Source organism: Oncorhynchus keta, chromosome 8 (assembly GCF_023373465.1).
Source record: "Oncorhynchus keta strain PuntledgeMale-10-30-2019 chromosome 8, Oket_V2, whole genome shotgun sequence".
Lineage (NCBI taxonomy): Eukaryota > Metazoa > Chordata > Actinopteri > Salmoniformes > Salmonidae > Oncorhynchus > Oncorhynchus keta.
This window is the reverse complement of record NC_068428.1, coordinates 19,315,631-19,338,257: the sequence shown is the minus strand read 5'-3', so window position 1 is coordinate 19,338,257 and position 22,627 is coordinate 19,315,631. Positions and strand designations below refer to the sequence as shown.

Below are 22,627 nucleotides of genomic sequence, written 5' to 3'. Positions count from 1 at the left end.
AACATGAGACTTCTATATTCCAAGGTAGAGGTTTTAGGTTGTAGTTAATATAGTATTTATAGGACTATTGCTCTCTATACCATTTGTATTTCATATACCTTTGACTATTGGATGTTTTTATAGGCACTATAGTATTGCCAGTGTAACAGTATAGCTTCCGTCCCCCTCCTTGCCCCTACCTGGGCTCGAACCAGGAACACATCGTCAACAGCCACACACGAAGCAGCGTTACCCATCGCTCCACAAAAGCCACAAGGGGAATAACTACTCCAGGTCTTAAAGCGAGTGACGTTTGAAACGCTATTAGCGCACACCCCGCTAACTACCTAGCCATTTCACATCGGTTACACCAGCCATTAGGCTTGAAGTCATAAACAGCGCTGTGCTTGCAAAGAGCTGCTAGCAAAAACGCACAAAAGTGCTGTTTGAATGAATGCTTATGAGCCTGTTGCTGCCTACCATCGCTCAGTCAGACTGCTCTATCAAATCATAGACTTAATTATAACATAACACACAGAAATACGAGCCTTTGGTCATTAATATGGTCGAATCCGGAAACTATCATTTCGAAAACAAAACGTTTATTATTTCAGTGAAATATGGAACCGTTCAGTATTTTATCTCACGGATGGCATCCTTAAGTCTAAATATTCTTGTTACATTGCACAACCTTCAATGTTATGACATAATTAAGTTAAATTCTGGCAAATTAGTTCGTAATGAGCCAGGCTGCCCAAACTGTTGCATATACCCTGACTCTGTGTGCAATGAACTCAAGAAAAGTGACACAATTTCACCTAGTTATTAATATTGCCTACTAACCTGGATTTCTTTTAGCTAAATATGCAGGTTTAAAAATATATACTTCTGTGTATTGATTTTAAGAAAGGAATTGGTGTTTATGGTTAGGGACAGACGTCCAACGATTGCTTTTTTCATAAATGCGCTTTTATTAAATCATCCCCCAGCGTTGCATTGATTATATGCTACGCAGGACACGCTAGATAAACTAGTAATATCATCAACCATGTGTAGATAACTAGTGATTATGATTGATTGATTGTTTTTTATAAGATAAGTTTAATACTAGATAGCAACTTACCTTGGCTTCTACTGCATTCGCGTAACAGGCATTCCGTCTCCTTGTGGAGTGCAATGAGAGGCAGGTGGTTATAGCGTTGGACAAGTTAACTGTAAGGTTGCAAGACTGGATCCCCCGAGCTGACAAGGTGAAAATCTGTCGTTCTGCCCCTGAACAAGGCAGTTAACCCACCGTTCCTAGTCCGTCATTGAAAATAAGAATGTGTTCTTAACTGACTTGCCTAGTTAAATAAAGGTATAAAAAAAAAAACTGCAAAATCGGTGCCAAAAAAGACCGATTTTCGATTGTTATGAAAACTTGAAATCGGCCATTCCGATTAATCGGTCAACCTTTAGTCAGGAGTGAGGGGTCACGATAAAGCGTCAGAGGGCAAGAGGCCCCTGACTCCACACCCCGCTGTATGCTGCTTGTTTTCATTTTTTTTAGTGTGGCCCCCCAGGAAATGATTTTTGTCCTGACCGTGTGTCTGTTTGTGACTGTGCAGGGCTCACTGATGGCTCCAGCCTGCAGAACCAGTCACACTTTGACTTCTGCAGCCCCAGCCAGAGACCGGGACAAGGGGAACTCTTCCAGACACCCAAAGGCAGCAGCCCCTTTAAAGAGCCTGGACTAATGAACTCATTCAACTCCAACACCGGTATGAACCAGAATATGCTCATATCAAATATCTGTAATTACATAATTACTACATAATAAAATGGAATCTATGGGTTAGTTGTTTGTTTCTTGGTGGTTCATTAAGAGTGTGTGTGCTGTCCTCCAGCGTTGTCTAAGATAGAGACAGACTCTCAGCAGTTCCAGACCCTGGCCCTGACTGAGACTCTGTCCTTTGATGGAGGCGTGGGAAACCCTGTGCAAGCCTCTCTGGCGTCCCCTCAGGAGTGAGTATAGTACTTCTATGTAGAAGAAACACACAGACACATTCTTTGCTCACATTCCAATGCACAGGCACACAGAAACAAACCTTGCCCATCTTTATATTGCATCGACATACTCCCATGTTCCGGACTCCCCCTGTGTGTGGAGCAGGCAGTGTGTCCCGTGCCCACTGGATGAGCTGCTGTGCCCCCCCACCACCCCCGAGGGACGTAACGACGAGAAGGCCCTCCTGGACCAGCTGGTGTCCTTCCTGAGTGGCACAGATGAGAGCGAGTTGGCTGAACTGGACCGAGCCCTGGGCATCGACAAGCTGGTGAAGGTACCAGAGGAGGAGAATGATAGTAGATTGCATTTGTCTTTTTTAAGTGTTGCGATTGTTACCTATATACGGAAGAGGACAGGCACTGTCATACTCTACTACACTACGGAGTTGAATGAGCGTTAAATATAGAGAGTTAATTGAAATTCCTGTCCAAAGCACCACAGAATAGTTTCTTTCCAGCAGTATAGTAGTGCAATCATCGACGCATGCTTGATGTAATGATTTGTTTGTTCCTGGGGTGTTTGTTGGACTGTAATTAACCCAGTATTGACCCTGACCATTCCTCTCCCCAGGGCGGCTGCTTCAACCCCGTCCCTCAACGGTTCCCCTCCCAGCCTCCTGCCACAACCCCCATCTCCATGGACCCCAAGCTGCCCGGCTACCCCTCTCAGTTCAACCCTGGCCCCCCTGCCCAGTTCCCTCCAGAGATAGCAGGGGTGCAGAGTATGGGGGGCTTCGGTGCACCCAGGGGGGCCTTCCCTGGGGGCATGATGCTGAGGCCTGGCATGGGCAGAGCTCCTGGCATGACCAACCAGCTCCGGCTGCCTCCCAACCAGCTGAGGTTACAGCTGCAACAGAGGCTGCAGGGCCCACAGCAGGTGGGATGGGCTGGGCAGGGCAAAGCGGGTACATCAGGGGTTGCAGACTTTTGTTCCAACACAGCCCTAACACACCAGATTAAGCTACATAAGACCAGGTGTGTGCACTCTCTGAGCAGTAAATGGATCCTCTCTGGGATATGTGGGACGCCTCTCTGGGATATGTGGGAAACTACAGAGCGCCAAATTCAAATAAATTACTATAAAATCAAAACACATGCAAGATAGCAAATTAAAGCTACACTTGTTGTGAATCCAGCAAACATGTCAGATTTCAAAGGCTTTTCAGCGAAAGCAAATGATGCTATTATCTGAGGATAGCACCTCCGTAAATAAAGAGAGAAAAGCATATTTCAACCCTGCAGGCGCGACACAAAATGCAGAAATAAAAATATAACTCATGCCTTACCTTTGACGAGCTTCTTTTGTTGGCACTCCAATGTGTCCCATAAACATCACAAATGGTCCTTTTGTTCGATTAATTCCGTCGATATATATCCAAAATGTCCATAGGAACTGCAAGAAGGTCCCTTTGAAATCTGGATTCCCAATGAAAACCCATTGAAAAGAGAGTGAATGGTTTGTCCTTGGGGTTTCACCTGCTAAATAAGTTATGTTATACTCACAGACATGATTCAAACAGGTTTAGAAACTACAGAGTGTTTTCTATCCAAATCTACTAGTAATATGCATATGTTATCTTCTGGGGATGAGTAGCTGGCAGTTGAATTTGGGCATGCATTTCATCCGGACGTGAAAATACTGCCCCCTGTCACCAAGAAGTTAAATGCCAACAGAAACTGCCGCTCAAGAGGACCACGATTACCTACCCAGGCTGGCCCACTCCCCTGGTCCACTTTTCTAATATGGACGTAGTTGATTCCCTCCTCTCCTCTACACAGGAGGGGGTGGGCTTTAACAGGCCTTGTTGATGTTAATGAAGCCTGTGTCACGCAGCATTGCCTTTTAATCCCAGTCAGAGCCTGTGCTCGTTAAACACTGGCTCAGCAATAGTAAATCTCAGGCAGCCCTGCATTGTATTAATGTGCCATTGTGTTGTGTGGCTAAGCAGAGCTGGCTATCTTGGTAAAATGGGTAGTCATGTGAGGTGGAGCGCCTCCTACGCTCCATTATGGTACAGAAGAACAAACAGGGGAACTAAAGGGCTGCTACAAGCCCCTCTATGGTAGGGGAGTACTGAACCATATGTACATTTACAGTGATTGATTGTTATCATTTATGCTGCGAGAGAGAGGATTATTCTGATTTTAGTGATTATTCTGCTAGATGATCAGGTTGGTTTCAAAGACCTCATGGCAAAGAAAAGTATATTATGAATATTGTTCTCATAACTGGTCTTCTCACACTTCTCTTTATCAAATATTAGGTTCCCATTTCCCTTTTCTCTCTCAACCACTTCTCTTCTCTCTATCTGCTCTCACTCACTCCCTCCTCTCTCGTCTCTCTATCATTTAAACTCTGAGTCCGCTCCCTCCCTCCTCTCCTCTATCAGTCCTGTGACTCACTCCCCCTCGCTCTCTCTCTCTCTCAGCTGCAGAACAGGCTGGCTGCCATGAGCCCGTTCCCAGGGGAAGCTCACGTTGCCATGGGGATGCGTCAGGGAGGGCAGCAGCCTCAGATGCCCTCTCAGGTGAGTGTTTTTGGGGAACTCACAATCATGTGCTCATGCTCCTTCTCTCTTGTTCTCGTTGTTTAATCTTCCTCTATTTCTGTATTGCGGCATGGTGTGTATTGAAGAAGTCCTGAGCATTGTAGCTAGTTATACTGAATTATTGGTATGAAAACTAAGTGCCCTATTCTGTTCTCCATCCGCTAATCCCTCTCCCTCGCTCTGAATAAAGTTCCTTCCAGTCTATTTCAGATGGTTTAGTTAATTTGGGAAACTGAGGGCTGTTTGGTAGATGATAAAAGTCCCCTATTTTCTCTCTGTCCCTGTAGCCTCCTCTGAACGCCCAGATGCTGGCCCAGAGGCAGCGGGAGCTCTACAGCTTCCAGCACCGCCAGAGACAACTCCTGCAGCAGAAGGTCATGTTGATGAGGCAGGGCATGGGGGGTGGTGGGCCTATGGGAGCCACCAGGGAACAAAAAGGACCCCAGCCACAGCAACAACAGTTTGGCTACCCTCCAGGCTACAGCCCCATTCCAGGGAACCCACCCAGCTCCCCCAGCCTATTCAACCCCATGGGAGGGACCCAGGACCCTAAGTTGTCGGGCCAGGGCCCTATGGGCAGCCAGGCAACTATGATGGGGGGGATGCAGGGACAGTTTGGGGGGGCGGTGAACTCGGCGGTGCAGCCTGTGCTCTTCCAGCAGTTTGGAGGACCAGGTGAGTGACTAGGCTACCTTGGAATCCACCATAACCACTGTCTCTATAACATCTGAAATTGTCAGTTCAATGTGCTGTTAATATCAATATCAAATAGGATATAATGTGCTGAGATTGTCAATATCAAAATAGCATATAATGTGCTGAGATTGTCGATATCAAAATAGCATATAATGTTCTGAGATTGTCGATATCAAAATAGCATATAATATGCTGAGATTGTCAATATCAAAATAGCATATAATGTGCTGAGATTGTCAATATCAAAATAGCATATAATATGCTGAGATTGTCAATATCAAAATAGCATATAATATGCTGAGATTATCAATATCAAAATAGCATATAATGTGCTGAGATTGTCGATATCAAAATAGCATATAATGTGCTGAGATTGTCAATATCAAAATAGCATATAATATGCTGAGATTGTCAATATCAAAATAGCATATAATATGCTGAGATTGTCAATATCAAAATAGCATATAATATGCTGAGATTATCAATATCAAAATAGCATATAATATGCTGAGATTGTCAATATCAAAATAGCATATAATGTGCTGAGATTGTCGATATCAAAATAGCATATAATGTGCTGAGATTGTCAATATCAAAATAGCATATAATATGCTGAGATTGTCAATATCAAAATAGCATATAATATGCTGAGATTGTCAATATCAAAATAGCATATAATGTGCTGAGATTGTCAATATCAAAATAGCATATAATGTGCTGAGATTATCAATATCAAAATAGCATATAATATGCTGAGATTGTCAATATCAAAATAGCATATAATGTGCTGAGATTGTCAATATCAAAATAGCATATAATATGCTGAGATTGTCAATATCAAAATAGCATATAATATGCTGAGATTGTCAATATCAAAATAGCATATAATGTGCTGAGATTGTCAATATCAAAATAGCATATAATATGCTGAGATTGTCAATATCAAAATAGCATATAATGTGCTGAGATTGTCAATATCAAAATAGCATATAATGTGCTGAGATTGTCAATATCAAAATAGCATATAATATGCTGAGATTGTCAATATCAAAATAGCATATAATATGCTGAGATTGTCAATATCAAAATAGCATATAATGTGCTGAGATTATCAATATCAAAATAGCATATAATGTGCTGAGATTGTCAATATCAAAATAGCATATAATGTGCTGAGATTATCAATATCAAAATAGCATATAATGTGCTGAGATTGTCAATATCAAAATAGCATATAATGTGCTGAGATTGTCAATATCAAAATAGCATATAATATGCTGAGATTGTCAATATCAAAATAGCATATATGCTGAGATTGTCAATATCAAAATAGCATATAATATGCTGAGATTGTCAATATCAAAATAGCATATAATATGCTGAGATTGTCAATATCAAAATAGCATATAATATGCTGAGATTGTCAATATCAAAATAGCATATAATATGCTGAGATTGTCAATATCAAAATAGCATATAATGTGCTGAGATTGTCGATATCAAAATAGCATATAATGTGCTGAGATTGTCAATATCAAAATAGCATATAATATGCTGAGATTATCAATATCAAAATAGCATATAATATGCTGAGATTGTCAATATCAAAATAGCATATAATATGCTGAGATTGTCAATATCAAAATAGCATATAATATGCTGAGATTATCAATATCAAAATAGCATATAATATGCTGAGATTGTCAATATCAAAATAGCATATAATGTGCTGAGATTGTCAATATCAAAATAGCATATAATATGCTGAGATTGTCAATATCAAAATAGCATATAATATGCTGAGATTGTCAATATCAAAATAGCATATAATGTGCTGAGATTGTCAATATCAAAATAGCATATAATATGCTGAGATTGTCAATATCAAAATAGCATATAATGTGCTGAGATTGTCAATATCAAAATAGCATATAATGTGCTGAGATTGTCAATATCAAAATAGCATATAATGTGCTGAGATTGTCAATATCAAAATAGCATATAATATGCTGAGTCAATATTGTGCTGAGATCAATATCAAAATAGCATATAATGTGCTGAGATTGTCAATATCAAAATAGCATATAATATGCTGAGATTGTCAATATCAAAATAGCATATAATATGCTGAGATTGTCAATATCAAAATAGCAATATCAAAATAGCATATAATATGCTGAGATTGTCAATATCAAAATAGCATATAATATGCTGAGATTGTCAATATCAAAATAGCATATAATGTGCTGAGATTGTCGATATCAAAATAGCATATAATGTGCTGAGATTGTCAATATCAAAATAGCATATAATATGCTGAGATTGTCAATATCAAAATAGCATATAATATGCTGAGATTGTCAATATCAAAATAGCATATAATGTGCTGAGATTGTCAATATCAAAATAGCATATAATGTGCTGAGATTATCAATATCAAAATAGCATATAATATGCTGAGTCAATATCAAAATAGCATATAATATGCTGAGATTGTCAATATCAAAATAGCATATAATATGCTGAGATTGTCAATATCAAAATAGCATATAATATGCTGAGATTGTCAATATCAAAATAGCATATAATGTGCTGAGATTGTCAATATCAAAATAGCATATAATATGCTGAGATTGTCAATATCAAAATAGCATATAATATGCTGAGATTGTCAATATCAAAATAGCATATAATATGCTGAGATTATCAATATCAAAATAGCATATAATATGCTGAGATTGTCAATATCAAAATAGCATATAATGTGCTGAGATTGTCGATATCAAAATAGCATATAATGTGCTGAGATTGTCAATATCAAAATAGCATATAATATGCTGAGATTGTCAATATCAAAATAGCATATAATATGCTGAGATTGTCAATATCAAAATAGCATATAATGTGCTGAGATTGTCAATATCAAAATAGCATATAATGTGCTGAGATTATCAATATCAAAATAGCATATAATATGCTGAGATTGTCAATATCAAAATAGCATATAATATGCTGAGATTGTCAATATCAAAATAGCATATAATATGCTGAGATTGTCAATATCAAAATAGCATATAATATGCTGAGATTGTCAATATCAAAATAGCATATAATGTGCTGAGATTGTCGATATCAAAATAGCATATAATGTGCTGAGATTGTCAATATCAAAATAGCATATAATATGCTGAGATTGTCAATATCAAAATAGCATATAATATGCTGAGATTGTCAATATCAAAATAGCATATAATATGCTGAGATTGTCAATATCAAAATAGCATATAATGTGCTGAGATTGTCGATATCAAAATAGCATATAATGTGCTGAGATTGTCGATATCAAAATAGCATATAATGTGCTGAGATTGTCAATATCAAAATAGCATATAATATGCTGAGATTGTGATATCAAAATAGCATATAATGTGCTGAGATTGTCAATATCAAAATAGCATATAATGTGCTGAGATTGTCGATATCAAAATAGCATATAATGTTCTGAGATTGTCGATATCAAAATAGCATATAATGTGCTGAGATTGTCGATATCAAAATAGCATATAATGTGCTGAGATTGTCGATATCAAAAAGTAGTGTGCAGACAGGTTCAATAGAAAATGGAATAAAGTGCCGCTGACAAATATCAATATCAAAATGGTCTAGACTCTAGAATGTTCTAACAGCGTCTCTTTGTCCTTCTCCTCAAAGGTATGGTCCAGCAAGGAGACCCCTCGTTCCCTCCAGAGCTCAGCCCCACCAGTCCCCTGCTGTCCCCTCAGAACTCCACCACCCAGAGTCCTCTGCTCCAGCAGGCCCAGCCTCCTCCTGGGTACCAGTCACCTGACATGAAGAGTTGGCAGCAAGCTGGCATGGGCGGAAACAGGTGAGGTGGCCAGAGCCATGCCTCTGTAAATGTGTGAATTGCATAGTCTGTAATTGACTTGTTATTAACATAGAAAGTACATGGTCTGATGATTATTACATCATTTTTACATAATTACTTGTTTGTTTCTTAGAGGATTCTTTCAAACAATCACTTATGTAACATTATACCAGATGTGTTTAATTATTTGGAGGGAAGAAGGTACCAAAATGTATCGACTGCTTCTATATAATTTCCTAGTAATTGTAATGACCAGATGTAGCAGTTGAAAGAAGAGTGTACATTAAGCCACTGGTATCATGAATGTGTGTCTGTGTCAGCTTGTTCAGCCAGTCTGGTCAGACGACGCCCCAGGCCTTTGGGCAACAGGGCGTCTACAACAACATGAGTATCACCGTGTCAATGGCAGGAGGCTCAGGGGCGGTGGGCTCGCTACCTTCCATTGGACCACCTGTTGGCATGGGCAACAGTAACCTTGGTGACATCAACTCCATGTGTAACGATCAGGTGAGGGTGCCACACCTGATGTCAGCCGCTTCAACTTAGAAGTCAAGTACAAAAGCAATAACGGACCGTCCAAGCTGCCCTTTACTGACCAAAACTGTTGTGGTGAACCATTTCACTAATGTCCTCCTCTCTCCCTCCTCTCCTCATCAGGTACAGCAGGTTCAAGTGTTTGCCGACGTCCAGTGTACGGTGAACCTGGTGGGCAGCGACTCCTACCTGAACCAGTCGGGGTCCATAGGCACCCAGAAGGGCCCCCAGGGGCCTCAGAGCAGCCAGTCCCAGCAGAAGAGCCTCCTCCAGCAGCTCCTCACAGAGTGACTCCTCAGCTCAGCCGCCTGCCAGGAGAGAGGTGCTCCACAGACCACCGACCTCTTCTCTTTCTCACCTTTGGTTTTAGACACCTGCCTGCCGGACTGGTTAGGAGGGCCCTGGGATGGAGACTGAGGTCCAGGTAAGAGTGTGTCTGACCTGCCAGCCTGCCAGCCAGCCTCAGCCCATACCGTACCATAAGGCAGCAGCTATTGTTCAGCGCTCATTCCTGGTTACCTACTTTCAACACAAAGTCTGCTTTCTGTTCTGAGAAAGGAAACAGCTTCCGGTTTTGCCAAGATGTTGTGGTTGTCAAAAGAGGATCTGGTTCCTAATTGCCCGTTCCGTCAGGTCCATCGCAGCAGTGCGTCTTGGGAATGCGATCAACATGCAGCTGAGCTCAGCTGTGGGTGGTTAACCCGTCGTCTCAACTTTTGCTCTAGCGTGGGGTGGTGTTGTGGGGACAACGTTTTGGGAATGTTAGGTTTTTAAACCTCTGCAGTGGGAAGCTCAGTTTCAGCTGGATCTGTGACTGACTAGCTCTCTCCATTGCAGTGCCTGATGGGAGGAAATTCCCAGCTCTCGTTTTTTGTTTTTGTTTCTCTGTTCTCGTCGTCTGCGTCGTCAGGACAACAAGCAGCCGGGATGTGATGGGATGGGAGATTGCGCTGCTCTGCTTAGTTGGCAACACCATCTTTCACATTTTCAAACCACCAGACTGTCAAAGTAACTGTCTTACACATTTTTCTCCCCAGCAGCTGTGAATATGAGCCATGTTGGGCTCTCCTTGGCCTATCAGTATTGTTTGTCATGTATAACCGTGCAGGTGGGTAGTATTGTACAGCACAGATGGACAAAAAATTGGGATGAGTTCACACTTTCTACTTTCCTTTCAAAAGCGTCATTTAATTTACTCTAAAATGCAACTGTCGTTTTTAGCTCAAACTATACATTGTGATTCAATGCGGTTTTCTTCCGTTTTTTTATTTGAGAGTAACATGTCAGTTATTATAATTTTTTACGGCGATATTTGGCATTATGAAAATGTAACTCTGCTAAATATGCTCTGTGTTCTGTAATGTGAAAAAAGAAAATCTCGGTATAAGACTGATTGATTTTAGAAATGGCTAGCTCTGCTCTTTTGGCATCCCTTTGAATGTTTTAAATCCCCTAAAATGTACCTCAAAACGAACAAGAATAGGTTCTCAATATTACACAATGACATGAATAGGTTGTAACTCGTAACCGTAGAACTTCCTCACTCAGAAGTGATGGAAGTTGAATGGGGTGTTTTAGCTCTCTCTCCTCCAACTCTCTGCCCGTGATGATGTCATTCCACTGGCCACACACTACAGCTCTTTTTTGACTGCTCATGTGACTACTGTTGCCCAGTCAGACACTGTCTATCAGCGCTAACCTCTGATATTTTACTATACACATTCAGTCACATAGAAAGTCTGGCCAAAAAATACCATGTTTTATTTATGTGGGTAAACAATAACCTATTAACAAGCAATAAACCCGAAAATGACGAGAAAGCAACAACAGAAAGAGCAAAGTTCGGCGACGTAATGATAATGAAAAATCAAGTCTAATTTGGCTTTTGGCTTCTCTGCTCTATCCCGGGTATGTGTATTTCTCTGCTCTACCCCGGGTATGTGTATTTCTCTGCTCTACCCCGGCCGGGTATGTGTATTTCTCTGCTCTATCCCGGGTATGTGTATTTCTCTGCTCTATCCCGGGTATGTGTATTTCTCTGCTCTATCCCGGGTATGTGTATTTCTCTGCTCTATTCCGGGTATGTGTATTTCTCTGCTCTATTCCGGGTATGTGTATTTCTCTGCTCTATCCCGGGTATGTGTATTTCTCTGCTCTATTCCGGGTATGTGTATTTCTCTGCTCTATTCCGGGTATGTGTATTTCTCTACTCTATCCCGGGTATGTGTATTTCTCTGCTCTATCCCGGGTATGTGTATTTCTCTGCTCTATCCCGGGTATGTGTATTTCTCTGCTCTATCCCGGGTATGTGTATTTCTCTGCTCTATCCCGGGTATGTGTATTTCTCTGCTCTATCCCGGGTATGTGTATTTCTCTACTCTATCCCGGGTATGTGTATTTCTCTGCTCTATCCCGGGTATGTGTATTTCTCTACTCTATCCCGGGTATGTGTATTTCTCTACTCTATCCCGGGTATGTGTATTTCTGACTAACAGAAGGCTTTCTTAAGGGTGTTATGGTCCAACTAGATATCTGACTGTGTATATACAAGGTATTTTACAAAGTGTGCAACATTACCCGAGCACAGCTAATAACCGAGGAGGGTTAGGGATGATCAGTTGAAATAGCATGCATGATCACCATCCTCCTCCGGAGACCTCAAATTGAATGCCAACTACTTTAATGTGCTATGATTTCTGAATCACGTTGTGTACCGTTTCAATGGCGTTTGTGTGCCTGTGCTTTATACCCAAACAGTGGCTCAGGTGTCCTCAGCATACAACTCAAATTCAACCTGAAAATGGCATCATTTCGTGTGGTGTTGATTCAAGTTGACATGAAAAGCTGGTAGCAGTTCCACTTCGGAAACTCATTTGTGAAACTGATACACTGTGATTGGACATACCACTTGTTCCTGTCATTCTAAGACACTTAAAATGTTGCTGTGCTTTTAGCCTATTGCATTTCATTCAAAACAATATATATATACGATTAATAGATGAGATATTTAAGTGTATCTTTCTTCTGATAAGGTAAATGTTTTATTTTCTATTTGAAAGGGATGTGGGTTAACAATTAGTACTTATCAATGTTAAAGCCATTCCTGAGCCACTGTTTGGTTTATGTAAATAAACATACACTTTACAAAACACACAGAAGCAAGACAAAATTAACTGAATGTATGTGGAAGGATTCCATTTGTTTTCAGTATACATTTGTACTATATAGGGTACCAGCTAATGGTTTCATACTCCCAGAAGTGTTACAAAGGATAACTTTTCCTGGATATCTTCTTCACGTACTCTCCAGCCTTCGCTCCTCATTTAGGAACAGGCATTACTGTCTAGAAAATGTTAATAGAACTACGTCAAATGCAGAAGTTCATCTGATCTGTTAATATGAACTGTTTAGCATTTGGGATATAATATGCCAAATTCCAAGCACCGTTCGACAACGGTCATTAACTAACAGACATTCGTATATGCAAGAGCCGCTCAATGGCAAAGACAGTCCATTCAGTACAGGTACAAGGTAAATATTTGAACTGGTTCTTCAACATGTATATAACAGACAATGTGAATATGTATTTGTTCAGAATCAACAAAATGTAGTGCTCCAAGTTTGTGGTATTAACTACTCGCTTCCATTTTATTATTATTTTTTATTTTTTACGTATATGACTGTCTGAGTGTGTGTATGTATGTGATTAATACTGTATATCTGGTGTTTAAGATGGAAACTGAATATGTCCGGATTTGATTTCTTCTTCTTTTTATAGATACCTGCAAGTTTTCCTGTGGGTGTTGTTCTGATTGCTCTTTATGTGAGAGAATGGGTTAGCGACTGCTGAATGTGATTTTACTGAGAGAGAAGCAGTGTGGACTGGCTTTTGTACGGGTTCATTTAAAAACAAACAAAAACACACACAAAAAAAGGCCATATTATTTAATTGCTCTGATGTTAAAACGTTTAAACAGATCTGAGAAAGTGGAACCTTGTATTCTGAGAAGCATCGCTTTGGTAGTTAAGTGGGCTTTTGTAGATCGCCTGATATACTTTTAGCGTTTAAAAAAAGTAATGACCAAAGCTTTAAGATGTTTAATTCATATCATATGCAAGCCTCATGCAATTGGACGAGACAAAATGTAGCGTTTGTTCACTTTTCTAAAAGGAAATAGTCTACATACTAGCTCCTCCTTGACCACACTACTAATTTGTGGTAGTTTGTGCTTTGCGTGTTTGTCCTTTATTTCCTTTTCCACACAATTTGTCCTAAGACACTGACAAGTGACCTATCAGATATAGTATTTTTATCTAACTTCTATTCTTTGGAATATCCCAAAGTATGATCAGTTAGAAACTTCCTCTCCTTGTTGCCGTTGACTCCTGGCAAAGACGCAAAAAGACTTGTAGGGCCTGACATGCTGTCACTGTTTACAGGAAGAGAGAAACTTGCAACAGCTAGCTATGCACCTTAACAAAAAGCTTTTTTTAACACTGATTTAGGTATTCAAAACTAACTCGAATTTGAATCGATGATTTAAATCAATATATTTTAGTTTATTGAAAGAAGAAGTGAAACCTAGTGAACCAATTATTATTTAATTTTTTTACTCAACTAGCATTGGTGATAGTTGTCTGAACTTGTGGGTCTGCTCTATCAACTGAATCTCACAGATTAAGATTATTCAATCAAATATTTCAATTTATTTAGCTGAATACTTTATACCAAATTTGAGGTGCTTCTTGTATATACAGTATTTTCTGCACAGAGGACTGCTCGCTGTTTGATGATAATGTTAAGGAGGATTTTCTTATCTTTACCTTTATAAAACAAGTTTGCTGCATTTTACATTACTTTTGTACAAGAAATCTAAATATTCCAGGAATTTGCAAGAAATACAATCTACTTTTGCACTTTATCTCAGAATTATTTAGAGGAAACAGGCCATCATAAATACTACTCATGTTCACATTAGATTACTATTTAATCATCATAAATCCCCTAAATCACAGGAGGTTGGTGGCACCTTCATTGGGGAGGACGGGCTCGTGGTAATGGCCAAAGCGGAATAGGTGTAATGGTATCAAATACATCGAACACATGGTTTTCATATGTTTGAAGCCATTCCTTTTGCTCCGTTCCAGACATTATTATGAGCTGTCCTCCCCTCAGCAGCCTCCTGTGCCCTAAATATAATAGAAAGTAAATTATAGATTTCTCGGGTTCTTAAGAACTTGGTTGCAGAGCCCATCAATATGATTACAAAAGAGAAGTGTACATTCTCTACTACTACTCTTAGTAGTTTCACATATGATCCTTCTCTCTGCCACAGAGCCTCAATCTAAACTATGCCTTTCTTCTTCAGGTGATCCACTGCCCCTCTCCCCTTGGCCATTAGTTAACTAACGCGCTTACACTCATACGTCCTGTCCTGTGTAACCGATGTGAAATGGCTAGCTAGTTAGCGGTGGTGCACGCTAATAGCGCTTCAATCGGGTGACGTCACTCGCTCTGAGACCTTGAAGTAGTGTAGTTGGGCGCGATGGGTAACGATGCTTCGAGGGTGACTTGTCTGTGTGCAGAGGGTCCCTGGTTCGAGCCCAGGTAGGGGCGAGGAGAGGGACGGAAGCTATACTGCTACAGCAGCTTTAACTGTTCAAAACATTCCTCCTCAACTCTGCTCTTAGCTACCAGCAATCATTGTGCTCTGGTCTATACTGTAGCATTTAACATTTCAGTCATTTAGCATATGCTCTTATCCAGAGTGACTTACAGTAAGTAGTGAGTTAATACATTTTCCTGTACTGGTCCCCTGTGGGAATCGAACCCCGTTGCAGGCGCCATGCTCTACCAACTGAGCCCCACGGGACCAGCAGCAGTTCTATTCTATATATTTCTAGGCGTAGTAATTCTTACCAAGCAGTAACAGCCCTACATACGTGTACTGCTGTCCCCTGCGTCTGTTATTTTGTCATTGTCACCACCTTGTAACATACTGCCTAATGCAGAAGCAACTATCATCCTTGTTAAGATTAATGCACTCTACCTTCTACAGGTATTACTTCTCAACTGTTCCGAGTATTGGAGCAACTGTCTGCTGATGATGTTTGTCAAGTATTGTAAGTGCTGCATAATCGAGACTGAAGTTGGTTGTGGATGGAGAAATCAAAAGCTTGTCTCGCCACTTATAAGGCCAATGCTTTCTCATTGAAACGAGGTTCCACTTTTCCCCCTGTAAAATTAATATAAATAAATATAAATATATATATTATACATTTTACTCATTTTGTCCAGTTTTGTTTAATATACTTGTGTAAACTTGTTTTTAGACAGGCATCAGAGCAGCTGTGTGGGTGGGACAATATGAATGCAGTATCTGGGGGAATTATGCATGTTTTTATTTCTGTGTCCAGGTGGAATACCTGGGATAAATCCTACCTTTTCTTAGGACGTCGTAGACAATCAGTCTCAGGCTGGGTCAAGTAGCCACAGGGGGTCCCTGTAGACTGAAAAGCAACATTTTTGCATCTACTGAAACAGTCTTATTTGTCTGTCAATTTTTTGGGAGGTATCTGGCTGCTCAGACTGGGATTAGTTCAAAGTTTACACACACACAACACACACACCTCGTGCGTTCGGTCCCTCTATTGCTTTTCCAAGGTGAAGATGCAGACCTTGACGGAAATGATGCTTTGACTAACAAATCTATAACATCCATGAATGTGAGAATGCAACACATTTGCAATAAAAACACCAATTAAAACGGGATATGTAATGTTGGTTGATTGTCTTTCTTTACTACACTGTATTTCTCATTTTCATTACTGTCACACTACATTGCCACTAGTTGCATTACCTCTTTCTACCTCAGTTTATTGTAAGGGCTGTATTCTGTGTATTGTAAAGTAACTAATAATACAAAAATACCAAATTAGTTGACCATCTTTAATGCATCTTGTATGTTCGTAAACAGACTCCAACCATCGGCGGCTGGAAAATACCTTGCATAACCATTCACCATTTAACACCATGTGTTATTGACTTGTTAATTGTTTACTCCATGTGTAACTCTGTGTTGTCTGTTCACACTGCTATGCTTTATCTTGGCCAGGTCGCAGTTGCAAATGAGAACTTGTTCTCAACTAGCCTACCTGGTTAAATAAAGGTGAAATAAAAATAAAAAATACAAAAATTGAATCACAAGATACATGGCCACATCAAATTAGGTGGACAGACCTTCACTCTTTAAATGCCGTTTTATGGCCGTCTTCACTCAGTGAGTGATGTATCCTTGTTACTGTAGGAAGACAAACACTGACACTGCTTATCAGAGTGGGATTCTTCCTTGTGAAGTTGGAGCACGGACACTGAGTGCTGGTTCTTCCCCCTTCAGCATCACCAAGATGCACAGGTCAACCAAAAAAAAGACCACCAAATTAACTGACTGGTGTGGAGCCATGGTCCAGACTCCATTCACCAAATGCATTTTACAGCAGGGGTCTCTCTTTGTCCCTCTGTGTCATTTGAACAGCTTGAACTTGTGCAGCAGAGGATGTACAATGTCTTTGGGGTAAGGCTTCAGGGCCAGGCAGGTGGGGACGTTCTCTGGCTGCTCAATCCACAGCTTGTGGGCGATCCCCTTCTCTGTCAGCGTCTCAGACAGGCTGGAGAGGGAGGCCTGGTCCACAGCCTGACCAAAAGATGAAGGAGAAGAGGGAGATCAAATCAAATGTATTTATATAGCCCTTTGTACATCAGCTGATATCTCAAAGTGCTGTACAGACACCCAGCCTAAAACCCCAAACAGCAAGCGATGTAGGTGTTGAAGATCACAAACATTAGTTTATTTTCTCAACAATCACATATATCATTTACTGCATAATTATTCCATCCTACTGTATTTACTTTACATAAGGAAACTTTACGTATAAATATTTACTTTACGAAAAAATGATTTTGTATTGAGAGGCTATTTTTATGCAGCTTGATATGAGCGCATGGGCAAAGTCAGTAGGAAACTTGTTTTGCCCACGTTCGCGCAAAACACAGGCATATCGATTTAGTTCACTATTAGCAGTATAATATTGATTAACTTGCAGGATAATAATAGTACCCCAGTCCCAGCTACCTGAAGGACGACTTTGTGCATGCTGTCCAGTTCTGCCAAGTACTCCTGCGTGTCTGGGTCGTTGTAGTTCAGATGAATGGCAGCGATGGCAGCATGGCAGGCTTGCGTTATAACCGCCCCTAATGGCCAGGCCAACGTATGGACCAGGTCTGACCGGACCACAACATACTGGACAAGACGACGGGGGGCTACGGTTCCTGACGCCGCCATCTTTGGTCGGTAATGGTAGAGGACCGGAGGCAGCTACTGTACAGATAGAACAACGAGACAGATATTTAACGGATGTATAAATCTGAGGCATCCGCTTAGCCAAATATGGTAGCGAGAGGAAGCCCAGGGGCCGGCAGTGGGAGACGAGGGAACGAAAAATCGATTTTTGCACATTTTCTCATCGATTAAACATTTGCTCCTAAACATTTGTATACGTTACCCTTTGCCAAAGTCTTTTAAAAAAGGCGTTGCTTAGAAGGAGTGCAAAGGCGAATTGAGTTGTTGCACACGTACACTTAAGAGTAGGCGTTTCCTAACGGAATAATGCAAATGTATGCTAGAACGCGCCAATAGAATCTCGCAAGATCGTACTTGGCCCTGCACACCTCCTTGCCAGTTCTGTTCACTCTGACTAATTTGTTGCCATTTGAAACGACATGCAGTGGTCTATCTTGGTTTAGTTATACAAATCTTTAGCTAAAGTTCTTGCTGGCTGTGCTGGAAATGATGCTTTGTTTATCTTCTGTGTAGGTACATGTATATCCCCTTGTGGTTGAAATATATAATTTCACAAGGGAAGTCAAATGTACACCATCCATGACAGTGTACATTCAATAGGTTCATTGATTACAGTAGGCTACAAAGTATTTCAGATGGTGTGCTTTTGCTCCAGATTTGTTACCGGTTCCATCTCTCCTGTGATTCCCTTTTATAGTTACTTCTCAGATTAATTTACTCTCAGTAACAATGCCTGATTTTCAAACAGATTTAAATCTGGACTGAGACTGGACCATTCAGAAACACTGGAATTGGGAACTCAAGGCAAACCGGTGTTATTCACAATGATCAGTGTGGTTTGCCTGTCTCAGGAGCAGGTACTGGAGCCGACTGTGTTAATTGGACCCATGCGTCTTCATGGGTCCAATTGGGGTCCCTATCTAATAGGGATACGATACCACATATAACCAAACCCACAGTTTAAAAAGAAAAAAGAAGAAGAAATGTACCAATTATGTCATGTCCTACCATACAGATTTTGCCAGTTGAAAGTGTAGTGAGTGACCCCATCTCTCCCTATTTTACTTCTAGACAATGGTGACCCGTCATTCAGGGCAGGCCACCTATTTTGAGCCCCACATTTTTAGCATGCCTGTTTTTTAGGTTGCCTGTTTTGCATGTTATTTTGGCATTAATACGTGTCACATATCATTTTGCAAACAATGTTTAAAAAAAAAAATATATATATATATATATATACATATATATAATTGAGTTGATAAAGCCGCATACAAACATGGTCTCTTTTTTGTTTTCTTGAGTAAGGCAGCTCCAAAATGCAGGTGTTTCAGCCTAGTTCAGTGCTTCCTGTGGTGTTGGGGCAAACCAGCAGGAAATACAGAGCGTTGTGCCGTGATTGGCTCAGTTTTCTGTCACCCATGGGGACTCTACGTCACAGCCAAGTCTAAGAGTACAGCTACACAATTCTAGCCCCTTGGGTGCTCCCATAGAGTTAAATTAGAAGTGCCTATCCAATAAGGCTCAAGGTCATTGGCCAGATATAAAATAAACAAGCTCAGACTGGGAATTGTAAATCTGGCCTCTTTCTAGAGCTCCGACCTGGTTAGAGCCTGTAAGTAAGCATTTCACTTTAAGGTCTACTACACCTGTTGTATTCAACGCAAGTGACAAATACACTTTGATTTGATTCATACAAGAGCTGAGCTAAGACTGAGATTTGGACAACAGCCTATCCTCCAGATCAATGACGTCATCATGATTTTACCAGTTTTTTTTCTGAGTTCCCAGTTGTTTTGAAAGCACCATAAATCCAGAGAATGACAGACTTTGATGACAAAATTTGCCCATGAAGGACCGCTGTGCCACCTTCCTGTTCAGGTGAGCACAGTACAACAAGATGAGTCCAAAAATGTATTGTATGCTGCTGCATAAATTATGTAATATTCCCGGGAGATATGTATTCTGTAGCTAAGAAAGTAATACTAAGTGTATGTTGTGTAGTAAGCTGTTAGTAGCCCATGTGCCTCTGTAACAGTATAATTTTTAGACCGTCCCCTCGCCCATATCCGGGCGCGAACCAGGAACCCTCTGCACACATCAACAACAGTCACCCACGAAGCATCGTTACCCATTGCTCCACAAAAGCCACGGCCCTTGCAGAGCAAGGGGAACTACTACTTCAAGGTCTCAGAGCAAGTGACGTCACTGATTGAAATGCTATTTAGCACGAACACCACTAACTAGCTAGCTATTTCACATCCGTTACACCTCACCCTAATAATTTGGTCTATTTTCACCTCTTTCGCCTACTGTTCTGACTTGGTGGTGCACATTTAGCCTGTAACCTGTTTTAGAGAAATGTAATCATTGAATATTGCAAGAGCTTTCATTGTCTGCTTATATGCCCCCTTTATTTATCCTACGGTTCTTACTTGGTGTACTGGGAGAACACTGTAAGAATGGCCCATATTCTGAATTTTGTCGCTGTACATTTCAAAAGTGCTAAACAAATAGTTATGTTGACAACATCCATCCTAGCTCACTCATTATTGTCTTAATCAATATTACGGATGGCCTCTTATCGGCTTGTCGTCCCCTTATGCCATAGTTTGTACATCTCAATTGTCATTAGAAACCACATTTGTTTAAGCAAGTCAGCCATATCAGCTATGTTTTTTTTAAGGCAGTAAATGAGGCTGAATTAACTGTTTTTGCTGCCAGACAAGGCTCCGCAGGTGTAGTAGTGGTAAGATGTTGGGACTGCTTTTGGGACAGTTTTATGTAGGCCCTAACAGTTTGTGGGCACCGTTTGTCACCATTATAGTGTAATTAATGTATTGTTTAGTGTTGTGTAGTGGCTTTGCTGGCATGCATCCCACATTTTATTTTTTCCCCCACAAAGATTTAAGCCACATTGTGTAGACCCATGGACAGATTATACTGTGCAAGAGAACCTGGAGGATAGGCTGTTGTCCAAATCTCAGTCTTAGCTCAGCTCTTCTATGAATCAAATCAAATCAAAGTTTATTTGTCACATGCGTTGAATACAACAGGTGTTGTAGACCTTAGAGTGAAATGCTTACTTACCAATAGTGCAAAAAAAGGTATTAGGTGAACAATAGGCAAGTAAAGAAATAAAAACAACGGTGAAAAACAGTAGCGAGGCTACATACAGTAGAGAGGCTATATACAGTAGAGAGGCTACATACAGTAGAGAGGCTATATACAGTAGAGAGGCTACATACAGTAGAGAGGCTATATACAGTAGAGAGGCTATATACAGTAGAGAGGCTACATACAGTAGAGAGGCTATATACAGTAGAGAGGCTATATACAGTAGAGAGGCTACATACAGTAGCGAGGCTACATACAGTAGAGAGGCTATATACAGTAGAGAGGCTATATACAGTAGCAAGGCTACATACAGTAGCGAGGCTACATACAGTAGAGGCTATATACAGTAGCGAGGCTACATACAGTAGCGAGGCTACATACAGTAGAGAGGCTATATACAGTAGCGAGGCTACATACAGTAGTGAGGCTATATACAGTAGCGAGGCTACATACAGACACCGGTTAGTCGGGCTGATTGAGGTAGTATGTACATGTAGATATAGTTAAAGTGACTATGCATATATGATGAACAGAGAGCAGCAGTAGTGTAAAAGAGGGGTTGGTGGGTGGCGGGACACAATGCAGATAGCCTGGTTAGCCAATGTGCGGGAGCACTGGTTGGTCGGGCCAATTGAGGTAGTATGTGCATGAATATATAGTTAAAATGACTATGCATATAAGATAAACAGAGAGTAGCAGCAGTGAAAGAGGGGTTGGGGGGGGGGCACATAATGCATATAATCAAATGGCTACCCGGAATACCTGTTCAAGAGTCTTATGGCTTGGGGGTAAAAACTGTTGAGAAGCCTTTTTGTCCTAGACTTGGCACTCCGGTACCGCTTGCCATGCGGTAGTAGAGAGAACAGTCTATGAATCAGGCTACAGGTAAGTCCACTATAGTCCTTGTACTAGATCTCTTTGCGCTCTTTCGGCAACTTCTAAAGCACAAAGAGATCTGGGACCTTATTCTTCTCCATTTCTCACTAGTGTTAGTGCCAATTCATTTTTATAGATAATCAGAATAGCCTGTGCACTATTGTAAACTGGGTGGTTCGAACTCTGAATGCTGATTGGCTGACATCCGTGGTATATCAGATCGTATACCACAGGTATGAAAACACATTTATTTTTACTATTCTAATTATGTTGGCAACCAGTTTATAATAGAAATAAGGCACCTCTGGGGTTTGTGGTATGTGGCTAATATACCATGACTAAGGGCTGTATCCAGGTACTCTGTGTTGTGTGTAACAGCCATTAGCCATGGTATATTGGCTATATACCACACCTCCTCTGGCCTTGTTGCTTAATTATGTAAATGTTCAACATTACTATTACTTTTGTAAATGTATTATATGCCCTTCAAAGAGAATATTAATTTAAACATATAGGCAAGGAGCAACTGTAAACGTGATGGTGACATCATGAGAAGTCAACCACTCAGTTGATATCATGCAAATACA

The 22,627-nt window shown here is 40.5% G+C and overlaps 2 protein-coding genes across 11 annotated transcripts in view; one reads left to right on the top strand and one right to left on the bottom strand.

Annotated features, from left to right (window-relative positions):
• The window catches only part of LOC118386948 (nuclear receptor coactivator 1-like), an 88,154-nt gene extending 71,680 nt beyond the window's left edge, over nucleotides 1–16,474 (top strand). For all 10 annotated transcript variants that reach the window (XM_052523750.1, XM_052523747.1, XM_052523746.1 and 7 more), the window contains 9 exons: nucleotides 1,587–1,739; nucleotides 1,866–1,983; nucleotides 2,132–2,300; nucleotides 2,597–2,902; nucleotides 4,455–4,553; nucleotides 4,862–5,249; nucleotides 8,982–9,156; nucleotides 9,477–9,663; nucleotides 9,814–16,474. In XM_052523750.1, coding sequence (XP_052379710.1) covers nucleotides 1,587–1,739; nucleotides 1,866–1,983; nucleotides 2,132–2,300; nucleotides 2,597–2,902; nucleotides 4,455–4,553; nucleotides 4,862–5,249; nucleotides 8,982–9,156; nucleotides 9,477–9,663; nucleotides 9,814–9,981 — 1,763 coding nt within the window. In that variant the 3' untranslated portion in view covers nucleotides 9,982–16,474. The remainder of the gene's footprint in view (nucleotides 1–1,586; nucleotides 1,740–1,865; nucleotides 1,984–2,131; nucleotides 2,301–2,596; nucleotides 2,903–4,454; nucleotides 4,554–4,861; nucleotides 5,250–8,981; nucleotides 9,157–9,476; nucleotides 9,664–9,813) is intronic.
• Nucleotides 16,475–16,625: 151 nt separating this feature from the next.
• On the bottom strand, nucleotides 16,626–18,101 carry LOC118386947 (putative peptidyl-tRNA hydrolase PTRHD1). The gene is made up of 2 exons (XM_035774981.2): nucleotides 17,823–18,101; nucleotides 16,626–17,384 (listed from the first exon to the last, which is right to left on the bottom strand). Exons 1-2 carry the CDS (start codon nucleotides 18,030–18,032, stop codon nucleotides 17,214–17,216), a joined length of 381 nt encoding a protein of 126 aa, XP_035630874.1. The 5' UTR covers nucleotides 18,033–18,101; the 3' UTR covers nucleotides 16,626–17,213.
• Nucleotides 18,102–22,627: the final 4,526 nt, after the last annotated feature.